We start from the raw sequence: 12,696 nt of genomic DNA on the forward strand, positions 1-12,696 counted from the left end.
ATTGGCTTTGCATATGTATTCAGCGGATGTGTGCATGGTCAATGTTTGGATTGGAAATCTTCTATGTGGACCTTGTCTTCACCACTTACATTCATTACACCATTCAGCACCAGGTCATGTCTATGTGGGCCCCATCACGGTATATGGATTTCATCCAAACCGTCAATCAACGTATATAGATTAACATACAGTATGAGTCAATCCACCGTCTATATTTCGTCACAACATCATCTCCAAAATAGGGCCAATGTTTTCAACGCCTCAAATGTCATTAAAAGAAATCAGAAATCCAAAGCTGCAAAGTGGACAGTAGCTTCGCATGCATCAATGGTCGATTGGGAACGATAGCAAAATAAACAAATCCGATTACCAAATGAAGCAAAGAAATCACAGTTATACAGGTAACGCAGCACATACAATACGATAAATGGGTTTACAGAGCAGTGATTATATATATATATATATATATATATATATATATAGAGAGAGAGAGAGAGAGAGCAGTGTTTAGAGGGTGCCACAAAAGGAAAATATGATAACCACATACGATTATCAGATATCTCTTTCAGTGTATGTAAACCCGGAAACTTGACATATTCAGGATAAAGACCAATCACAACATCAAGAATCCTTCGGAAATGACGACTAACGGTCTCACCAGACCTGGAAAAGCGGTGGTCAATGACCCGATTTCTTTCATTGTGACCTATTGTATGGAGGAACAATACTACTTGTTCCTCCAGACTACACCTCATTGAATCCGAAAGTAAATTTCGATCTCTTAGTAGAGAACATAGTTCGAAGAACTTATCCCGACCCATCCTTAACTGTGCTAAGCAGTCAACATCACTCTTTTTAATGATTCCATTTATGAATCTATTTCTCTCAATATCACCATCTATAGGCCTTGCCTTCAGACAATATCGCCAGTAATATTCAGCAGCGCTAATGACACACGTGGACTCTGCGATAACGGTTAATGCAGCAGCTACTTCCTCTTCATTTCATTCATTATTAGAAGATTGATCTCCGCTATTTTCTCCAGAATGAGACCCCATTTTGTCAAATGGGGGCTTCGCCTGTTATTATGCTCAATTATTTTGTAAATTTTAGTACATATACGACATAATTTGAGTATATGTACAATAATGAACACAAGTGTACTTAAAAGAAAAAAAGAGAACCTAGCATACGACTTTTTAACAGTAAAGACACATATGAGATATATCTAAATTTGGGGATAAATAAATGGAAACAATTTTTGCAATCTCACATGATACAGTGGAAAGAAATGAGTCAGTGATTAGGAAAATCTTAACAGTCGGACGACAGGAAATTACATATATCAGGAAGTAGATGATGGCCTCATACACATGTATTGAATTTAGGCTTGATCAACAGAGTATAGATACGCACCTCTGTTCGTTGTTAATAAACTGATTAGTATGACGATCTATGTGTATGCAAATAGTGGACTCTACAAACAGTGGTCGTCAGAAAAATTTGTAAACTAATCTGAATTCAACAAGCAATATGAAAGTAGATTGGCAACAATATTCCATGTAAAATGTAACAAGTTGCTAATAAAAGGGTTGAAATCTGATCTTATAGTCTTTCAGATAGATGTATCATGAACGATGAATTGTTCATAGCATTATGGACAACAATATCTACAATCAGCAGGTTTCGATTTGTTGTATTGAGACATTATAACATATTGAGGTTGGAGGATTACCTTCTACATTCAACGCAACACTACAGGAAAGAAACCGATGGATGGGTTTACAGAGCAATGGTTTTTTAGGTGGAAGGAATTGGGTGATGGAAGCATCTGTTATAGGCAGGAACTTGAAAAAGAGTAAGCATCGGCAGATGAATATCATGAATATTCGACCAATGTATGACATGCAGTGGTCATGTCCCAGCAGTCATGAGGTGAATCCATCAACAGGATTCTGTTCAGATAAGATTTCTCCTCATGTACATCTAGACATGGCAGACAATGAGATTGAAATCTTTCGCCGGATAGACCCTTTGCGTAGGGTATAGGAGAGAGGTGTATACGGAAGTACTCATCTCCTCTTGTAAAGGAGGGTACATGAGAGAAATGGTATCCATGAATGAAAGGAGGGATACGATCCATTTAAAAGAAGGATCAGCTCTTGTCCCAGAATCTATGTTGAGAAGAGAAAAGATTACCTTCTTTCACTTCTGCCTAACATACGGTATGAAGTTTTTGTCTGTAACAAAAACCATGTTTATGGAATGATGGCCATAAGATGAGGACACCCCACCTTCCACGTACGCGAAGAAGACGGAGTAAGCATTAACGTCTACGTCTAAGATGTCGCCGAAAACCCATCCATTCCTTTGGCAAATGGGTTGAAAACAATAAAGAGAGAGAATGATGGCGTAGGAAGATGAGATGGACGCGTGAAGCACGGTGAGATTTGAGAGACTTCTTTGCTGTGAGAGGCGGTGCAGTGCAATTACATCGCTGCACTGCCCGATGTTTAGCTGATGTACTATCAAACCGCGTGTCCACCCTTACCTGGTTCAGCGATGTATTCGCATGCCACGTACTGAATCGGATTTCAAATCTAATTCAAACGCGGTATATCGTATTTATTTAACTTAAAGCAATACAGTACGTCGGATCCGGGCGATCCAAACAGACCCTAATGGTAGGCGTTTAATAACCACTAATTCCTGTGATGTGGTTTGCTTAAGATTTGGATCTACTTCATTTTTTATACCATGCCTTAAAATGGACTAGAAAAACGACTGGACAATGTGAAAGGACAAAAAAGACATCAGGATGGACTCAACGTACGGTTAGGGAAGCATCAGGTAGGGTGTTAGTTAACCGGGTAACACCTGATCCGCTCCCATGATATGATATCATGGTAGCACACATAAGCGAATTAAGGGGCATTTATCAGGTGGCCCCCACGCGTTAAACGCCTTGGCATGGAATCAATCCCGTCTGGTGCTCAGGTGGGTCCCGAGTCCCCGAAAACTAGCTGGTGGTCAATTCAATACACTGCAGCCTCTGCTTTTACCCAGCCTGTAAAACATCACGGAGCTGTGGGAACACTTTGTTGAATATGTAAAATCTACTCCGTCCATCAGATCCTATCGTAAATTCTAAGCCATGCGGGCCAAAAATTGATCAGATACACAACTCACATGGGCCCCACCACATCCAACCTTCATGGGATTTGAATATACAAAACTCATCACGATCCAAAACTCGAGCGGGCCACATTATGTGAGCTTGGATGTTTTAGGAGCAAATTTAAAGTTTTCCATTGGTGTAGGTTATCAGAGGATTTCTTCGGGCTTATATTTTTTATTTACGGTTAACATATGGTTTCTCACCTGATGGACGGAATGGATAATATGTTGGGCCCACAGAACTTGACCGTTTTACATCCATCCACTTCCTTATACACCCCGACCTGCCTGATATACAGATCCGCCTCGTTCTTGTTCCAGGTATCACGCATGGTAGGGCCCAATGGACGAACCATCAACCTATCGAACACGTGCCAAACTTGGCACGTGCAGCGAGATTAGGATTCGCATGGCGATCCGCGCGAGTAGCAATTGGATTTCAAATGCTCTTCAGATATCCGCAACATTTCGGTAGAACTTCCATTTCCAGCGCATCTGAAATCGTGAAAAATAAAAGAAGAAAAAAAAAACTCCACTTCATAACAACGAGCGTCGAGAAAGCAAACCAAACCTCTGTCTCTCTGTCTCTCTCTCTCTCTCTCTCTCTCTCTAAAAGGGGCTTGCTGCTCCAGATCTAAGCGGCTTCCAAAACCACCGGCAGTTTTCCAATACCGCTTTCGGTTTTGAAACCTCTGCTTTCTGGTCCTGTTCCTCTCCTCTGCAGATCCGACGGTGGGGAACCGTCGATCCAGGCACCATGGCTGCCGCCAACGCTCCGATCACGATGAAAGAGGCCCTGACGGTGAGTTTCTTCATTATTTATCAGAATTCCACCTCATGTCAGTGATTAATCTCGTTTTCTGAATGATTCGTTGTAGATCCGTCCAGATCTGTTTGGCTAGGCTTAGATCTTTCCCAAAAGTTCCGCCATTTTTGTTTTCTTAGAGGCTTTTGGACTGTGATCTTTGCTCGTCTTGCGGAATTTTGTGATTTCGGAAAGGTCTTATGGGAATTGAATTTTACCTAACCCGGGATCCTTCACCATTCCGTTTCTGGGCACAAATCGGGCATGCGGCATGGAAATCTATGTTCCAGAACCGTTATTCTGGTGGACCATGCTGCAAGTGGCCACAGCAGAGAAATCTTGATCGTCGGACAATCTTAAACCGTTATTCAATGCACGAGAGTATTGCAAATGGTTAGCATTGGTTGAGGAAATGCCATTGGACGGATGGGTGGGATTGTCTGATCTATGCGATTTCTGTCAAGTGCTCTATCCCTGATGGGATCTGCTCAATGAACAGTAGGGATCACCTGATATTAGATAGTTTCTTGATGTAAAATCCGCTCACTATGAACAGATTAGAAAAAAGCTCTTTGCTGTATTTGAGAAACTAGGTTTATTTGATTTTGATTTGGATTTGCAGTTGACAAGTCTCGGAATAAACCCGCAATTCATCACGTTCACGCATGTTACAATGGAATCTGAAAAGTACATATGCGTCCGAGAAACTGCGCCCCAGAATAGTGTCGTGATCATTGATATGAGCATGCCGATGCAGCCGTTGAGAAGGCCAATCACTGCAGACTCCGCTTTGATGAATCCCAATACCCGAATTCTTGCTCTGAAAGGTGCCTAACAGGTTTCCGTGTTTTTTTTTGTTTTTTGTTTTTTTTTTTTGGGTTTAAATCTTGTATTTTATTCTGAGAAGAACATCTGCAATAGCACCATGCTCTTCTCCTTGTTGCATTTGGTTTTGGCTGGAAGAAGACTACAGTGCAGTATCTGAAATATTTCTACAGCTGGAAAATTGCTGATTGTGTGAATTTTGTGTGAGATATACTTGCCTTTGTTGACGAATGATAACTCTACCCATTCACTGCTCCTACCACCCCAACCTATTTGCTGCCCTCTTATGCACAGGGCACTCCTGGGCTAGATATGGGCACCTTATCAGGGAGGTCCCTGCCATGGATGTGCCCGGGACAAAAAATGAGGCCTCTCAGATTACCATTACTGCTGACTTTGATTAAGCACTAGACTTCTAGAAAAGTTTACAGGTCTAATTCGATGTTCTTCAGATCCAGGCTCCAGCAGTGAGGATTGTCTGACTAGCCTGATTTTGGGTTGGGGTACATGCATTTCGATTGTCGGGACCTTTGTGATGAGAACCCTTTTTATCTATTAACTTGTTCCATGTGTACTAGGCATGGGGAGTAGGTTAAGTGAGTTGGATTAACTGCCCCTGCCTTTGTTACTTTCTTTTTTCTATTTTTCTATTTTTCTATATATATATATATATATATATATATATATATTGGTATGATGTTACTCCTTAATTTACTTTAGTGGTCAGAAAAAAAGAAGAAGATGTTACTTAGTCTTTTCTGTGACAAGAAGCCTGCAATGTGATGTTCCTCTTTCTTAGTAGATAGGCTGTAGGCCTGGACCATGAACTTTTATCAATCTAATCACCAATAACATGGGTTAACTAAACGTGGTATCGGATTTGAATTCTGAGTCCATTTAATTCGTTATATGAGAATTTGATACCATACTTGTGGAATTACTATAAAAACTACTATTCTTTCAAGTGGTCGTTACTATATTTATTACCAGTAGAGTCATGCTCAGTCATTTATTTATTAGTAAAGTCTATTTCAATGATCTTCATTCAGTTCCATTCCATTTGGATACAAACTTTTTGGCTAAATGTGGTATCAGATTTGAATGCTAAGTCCATTTAATTAGTTAAGCAGGCAATACCTTACTTGAGGAATTCCTAAAAAAAATAATTATCCTTTCAATGTAGCCATTACTATATCTATTGCTAGCAGAAGAATGCTCCTTCAGTTGTCTATTATTAGTGTCTAAATTAATGATTCCTGCTCTATCTGTTCCAATTAGTATACAAACTTTGTGTTGTCAACTAGTTACTTATTCTATATCTAGCGTGAAATAAATCCACAAAGTTGAAGGCATCATTGGCATTGCCGGCATCGATGGTCTTGATGCTGGAGGCATGGAGGTCAGTCAAATTAGAGGCAAAGGGATAAATTTTGTGGAATCTTTTCTTTCTTGCAATTATATGATCAATATGGAGGGAGAGGAAACGACAACTAGGGCGATTTATAGTATTCGAGTTAGGTTGTTTTTCAGGGCAAAATTGTTAAAAGAATTTGCGGGTTGCAAATCTGATGATGTATGGCCTTTGTCGGGAGGGATCTCTTTGTGATGTGGATTTTCAGGAGGTTCTCAAATAGCTTGTGTTTTTTGTTCCCTATGGGGCTTCTTTCAACAACATTCATTACCAAACAAAAAAAGAAACCAGTCTCCTAAACTCCCGCAGAAACATTTCTCCACAAATATTGAACATTCTATGCGGAGGGATCTCTTTGTGATGTGGATTTTCATGAGGTTCTCAAATAGCTTGTATTTTTTGTTCCCTAGGGGGCTTCTTTCAACAACATTCATTACCAAACAAAAAAAAAAACCAGTCTTGTAAACTCCCGCAGAAACATTTCTCCATAAATATTGAACGCTCTATGCACATGCATATATGCTTCAGGATTTGTTTCTAGGACTGAATTGAGATGTTTCAGTTGCACTTGTTTTTTGGGACCTTGAGATTGCATGCTGCGCAAGCTTTTCTTTTATTGCAATTGGAATGAAAGATGATGTTTCTCCTTTTCAAGTTGCCTTTAGGGCCTATTTGGATTCATGAAAAGCATGAGAAAGGAAAGTGTTTCTTGGGAAACCTTATTTATAGGAAACTATGGCAAAGGAAATATTGTTTTCCTTGTTTGTTTTTTAACAAGATTTTCGCAGAAATTTAGAATCTATTTTTAAGTTTGTTGTTTGGCAAAACAAAAACTTTTATTGAAAGGATTTTAGGTAGTCACCAACATGTGCTAGATTAGCACATGTGATGCATGTGGGATGCTTAAAGATGAATAGTAACACATGTAGCATATGTGGGCACCTGAAGCTGAATTGTGACATGCGTTGTACCTGTGAGGTATTTGAAGTTGTATGGTGGCACATGTGGCACAAGACATCCATTGGCACATTTGACATGTGGGCACTAAGGCTAGATTGATAACACTTGTGCACATTATTACAATTGGCACATGGCATATTTGGATAATTGAAGTTGGACAATGGCACGTGTGGCACATTGTTACATGTGGGGCACAAGTAAGGTGAATGGTGGTACATGTGACATGGTGCAAGAGAAGATGGATGATGACATATGTGGCACATTAGCACATTGGAGGTTCTTTACACGTGGAGCATAAGATAGGATGGATGGTGGCACATGTGGCATAATGGCATGTGTGGGGCATGACTGAAGATGGACAATATCTCATTTGGCATATGTGAGGCGATTGAACATAGATAGTAGTGCATTTGGGCTTTAACCCTTGAGAAACCTATTTTCCTTCCACTGTGAGAAAATACATTTCTTAGGGGTGGAGGTGGGAAAATAAGCTCATCTTTTTTTTCTTTTTTTTTTAATTTTATTTTATTTTAAAGTTAGAAAGTGGGAAATGGTATTTTCCACAAATTCTCACAAAGAAAGGCTTAACAAACAATGGAAAGTGAGTTTCATGGGAAACACTTTTATTTCCCGTACTTTCCATGAATCCAAGCAGGCCCTTAGGAAATTGTGTAGAATGTTACAACTAAAACTTTCCTCAAAATAATTCAAACCAAATTGGAAATTAACTTAGGGCCCGTTTGGGAGCCTGGATTTGGAATGCATTGGAATCCAAATCATAATTGCATTGGAATCAAGGTGATTTCGAATTCTCATTTGTGTTTGGTTGAAATGCACTGGAGTCCAAATCTTTCATTTGGGAGCTTGTATTTGGAGGGCATTGGAATTCTTCAGTATATTCATAGGACTTAGATTTGATTAACTAAATCAACTTTCATATCCCAAATTATATATATATATATATATATATATATATATATATATATATATGATTTTTGATAGAATGGTTGTAATAAGCCCATTAAAATATATACTTTGGCCAAAAAAGAGGAAATTCCGAACCTTGGGTGGGTCACAAATGCAAGGATCACAAACGAGTGACTCACTGACATTTTTTAACTGTCCATTTAGATGTCTAGCGTTTGGATGGTTCAGATTATTCTATTGATGTGATTTTAATATTGTAGCCGATAATTGGATTGTTTTGGGGTATCATCAGTGTGCCATGTGTCCAATGGATTAGTAGCTTAGAGACACGTTTGATGTGCGACTCTCCTACCTTTAAAAAGGAGGCAAGAGAGGCATTTCCTTTGGATTATACCGGAATCTCAGCATTTTGCTGAGATTTAAAAACACAGCAAAAATGTACATTTGAAATACCTCCAATTCCATTTACCTCGAAATCCAAGGCTGCCAAACACAAGAAGCAGTTATTTGGATTTGAAATACACCCATTTACCACCTAATCCAAGGTGCCAAATGGGGTGTTAATGTTTTTTAAAGGCGCGAGTAGTTGAGCCTAATGAATGAGGTGTACTCTAGAAATAAATTTACAAAATATCTATTAACTCGAATAAACAATAGACAGTAGAAATCTTTGAATAGAGTTGAAGTTAACAAAGTGTAGCATTTACCCTTCAAAAGAGGAATTATACTGGGTAGTTGAAAAATAATTGTCACAAACAAATTAACTACTAGTGTCCAGGATGAAGTTTGTTGGTGCATGTTGTTTGTGGATGACTTGGTGTTGGTCAATGAGGTTAACGAGAGGGGGATGCTAAAAGTTGAAGTTTTGGAGGAATGCTTTGGAGTTTAGATGTTTAAAATAAATATTAGAAAAAGAAAAGAAAAATAAAAGAAGTGGGGTTGCTTAAAATTAACAGAACCAAAACATAGTATTTGGTATGACTTTAATAAAAACATTATAAAGGTGAGGATTGAGTTAAAATCAATTTGGAGGAATGCTCTAGTGTCTAGATGCTTAAAATAAATATTCAAAAAAAGGTGTAGTTGCTTAAAATTAATAGAACTAAAACAGAGTATTTGGAATGACTTCAATAAAAAGGTTATAGAGGTGAGGCTTGAGTTAAAATCAATGGTTATGAGATTCATCAAGATGTGTAATGGTAAATTTGGCTCTAATTGTCCGAAAGTATGTGGAGATCAAGGTATTTCGTAATGATAATGGTGGCTATAACAACCACCATTGTTACTTTTATGATACGGGTTGTAACGGCTGTTAGTCTCTTTTTTTTTTCTTTTTCTTTTTTTAAATAAAAATTTTATACTTTTTATATTTTTTATTTTTGAAAAAACTGTATCGACCCTATAATGGACTATATTACGGGGTCGTTACAACCTTTATGGGGAGCGTAATGGACCATTACATCCTTTATGAGGGGCATAATGGGCTGTTATCGGTCATTCTTTCTGTAATGGTACAGTTGTTACGACCCTGTAACGTGTAATGGTTGCCACCGTTACCTTTACGTAACGACCATTAAGGCCCCCTAATAGTTGTTACGACACACTATGTTGGAGATTTATGACGATGCTCACAATGGAATTAGAGTTGGGTGGATGAAGTGGAGATGTACTTCAAGTGTGTTGTGTCAGTATTGTAGAGATGAATGAAGACTAGGACACGAGGTGCAAAGCAAGAGTTTATCACTAAAAACTTTAATTGATTGATTTATGTTCTAATTGCTATTACTAATTAGAATCTTTCAAAAAAAAAAAACTGCTATTACTTTTTTTGAAAGGTAATATTTTATTGCAAGAACAAAAACTAATGACCACCAAAAAATGAAAACAAAAAACAAAGCAACTGGGGAAGAAGAAAAACAAGGAAGAACAGAAAGAGTGTCTAAATGGCGAACGAGCACCTTCGTAGCAGCCCGGACTCGAGAAAATAAAAAAGAATAAAAGAACGGGACAGAATAAACAACAGGATCCGCCTAAGCTAGGGGGTCCAGTCTCTAAAGAAAACTAACACTCTGGAGAACACTCCTGCCGTTGAACTTGAAGAATTCCTGAAGCATCTGTTGTTGCGCTCATCCCAAATGGCCCAAAAGACGGGTAGGAGGATCGTCCTCCATTTCCTTTAGCCTAAAGCTCCACCCTCTTCCGCATGCCAACCGGACAGAAGATCTTCAATCGAGTTAGGCATAACTTAAGAGACCCCTACTAGTATGAGGATGCTCTACCACATATTGGATGAGAAGGGGCAATGAAGCAGAAGATGGTCTACCGATTCTTCCGCTTTGAGACATAGAGGGCACGCATTAGGGATTTGCATCCCGCGCTTCCTAAGATTGTCGATAATTAGAATTCTCTTTCTTCCCACAAGCCAGCCGAAAGCAACCACCTTTGGCAAAACCCCATAGAACTAGATGGGGCTCGTGTGACAGGGGGAGGAGGAAGAAGTAGATAAAGACTTGTAAAAAGACTTCACTGAGAACCTTCCCAAGGGCGAAATGATCGGCAAATGGCATCTTTCGGATTAGATGGGAGAGGCGTAGGCGCTCCCTGCAAAGCAGTTGACATCGACATTAGTTCCTGAAATTTGAAGTTAGAGAGATTTCTTCGGAGAAGAGGAGGCCAAGACCCTCCACTTCCAAAGGGGCTGAAGCAATCTCTGACCAAGGCATTTGGATCGCAAAGATAGCGAAGATCGAGGGGAGAGATTCTGCTAGTGAGCGATTAACAGTCCAAATATCTAACCAAAATCTAGTATTTTCTCCTCTTCCCATAGAGAGAGATTCTCGAACATCGGTGAAGCAACCTTTGCAATGCCATTCCATAGGAAAGAGGCTTGATAGAGGTAGGAATTTGTGGTCCAATTAGAAATTGCAATAAATAACAAAAATAAATGAATAAACAAAAACCTACAATGTGCAAAGTTAGAAGATAGCTTTTGTTAGTAAACCACTCATAGTACAAGTTATAGTTCATTTAATTGCATTTGGAGACATGTACAACACAATTGATCTAGGTAATCCATAATGTCTAGACCACACTGGGCCATGAAAAAAAAAAAGATCATCTTGATGCTCAAATGGCCCTATCCATCCAAATGCTAGCCTTCCATAACATACTTGTCCATTTTGCAAGCCGCAGATGGGATGTTCATTATCATTTGATCAAGGATAATGGGAAGCAATCCAGTGTGGGGCCACCAAATGGATGGCCTAGATTAACAACAATTCCTTGAAGGTTGCAAATTTAGAATATACGATCATCATTTAGAATACACTCTTGGCTGCCAGGTTGGCTCTCTTCCAACCTCCTTTGTTGGTCTTCCTCTCTCCGTGGGCCGGCTGCCGAAATCCATGTGGGACAAGATCATCACCAAGTTTCATAAGTTCCTCGCCTCGTGGAAGTGCCGTTATTTGTCAATGGGCGGTCGCCTGACCCTCATCGAAGCTGCTTTGTCTAGCCTCCCCCTCTATTTCATGTCGCTTTTCAGGTGTCCTGGGCAGGTGCTCAAGGCTATAGATAAAATTAGAAGAGATTTTCTGTGGTTTGGTAAAGAAAATCAGAGGAAGTTTCACTTGCTACACTGGAACGATGTCTGTAAGGTCTTCAAGGAAGGTGGAGCAAATGTGAGGAACGTGAAAACGATGAACTCTGCGTTGCTAGGGAAATGGGTCTGGAGATTTGCTACTAAAAAGGAGGCTTTTTGGGCGTTGATCGTTAAAGGTAAGTATGGCTCATCTCATGGGGATTGGTGGCCTAAAGAATCGTCGCTCTACAAGGTATCCCATATTTGGAAAGGGGTCCTTAAAGTGAAAAGTTTAGTTATTCAACACAGTATTTTCGAGTTGGGCGATGGTTCTTCTATTCGGTTTTGGGAAGATCTTTGGATTGGGGAACGGCCCGTTAAATTCCAATTTCCGCAAATCTACCGCCTGTCCCCTATGAAAGACTTCCCCATCATTAACTGCTACTCTGTTTCGTCTGGTCGCATTGTCTGGGACATCAGAAGCTTTAGAAATCTTGGTGATAGCGAAGCTACGGAGTTTGAAGCTCTCATGGAGTGCATCCTTCGGTTCGCTCCCCTCAGTCATCAACCTGATAGTCTTGTTTGGCTGTTAGAGAAGTCGGGTCATTTTTCTGTTAAGTCTCTCTACGCCGCCTCCTGCCCTGGGAATCACCATATTCAAGATGCGTCTCCATTCATTTGGAAGTATCCGGTTCCTCCTAAGTTCATCTGTTTTGCTTGGCTAGCTGGCCGCAATAGAATTCTTACAGTTGATAATTTGGTCAAGAGAGGAATGCAGATTGTTAATATCTGCCTATGCTGCATGTGTGAAGTTGAATTGGTCAACCACTTGCTTATTCACTGCTCCTTCATGTCTAAAATTCAGGCCGACTTCTGTCAGAATTTTTCTGTGAGTTGGTGTGTTCCTGACTTGGCGGGAAGCCTGCTCTCTTCTTGGAATGGGCAGAAAGTGGGGAAGGCCAAGTCCATCATTTGGCGCATGGCAATTATCGCTATTTGGTGGGCTGTCTGGGA

The 12,696-nt window shown here is 39.8% G+C and overlaps 1 protein-coding gene across 1 annotated transcript in view; it reads left to right on the plus strand.

Moving 5' to 3' along the window:
• Positions 1–3,754: 3,754 nt before the first annotated feature.
• LOC131253346 (clathrin heavy chain 2) overlaps positions 3,755–12,696 on the plus strand; it is a 35,206-nt gene continuing 26,264 nt past the window's right edge. The window contains exons 1-2 of the mRNA XM_058254315.1: positions 3,755–3,979; positions 4,605–4,809. Of these exons, the coding sequence (XP_058110298.1) occupies positions 3,935–3,979; positions 4,605–4,809 (250 nt within the window). The 5' untranslated portion in view covers positions 3,755–3,934. The remainder of the gene's footprint in view (positions 3,980–4,604; positions 4,810–12,696) is intronic.

Source organism: Magnolia sinica, chromosome 8 (assembly GCF_029962835.1).
Source record: "Magnolia sinica isolate HGM2019 chromosome 8, MsV1, whole genome shotgun sequence".
Lineage (NCBI taxonomy): Eukaryota > Viridiplantae > Streptophyta > Magnoliopsida > Magnoliales > Magnoliaceae > Magnolia > Magnolia sinica.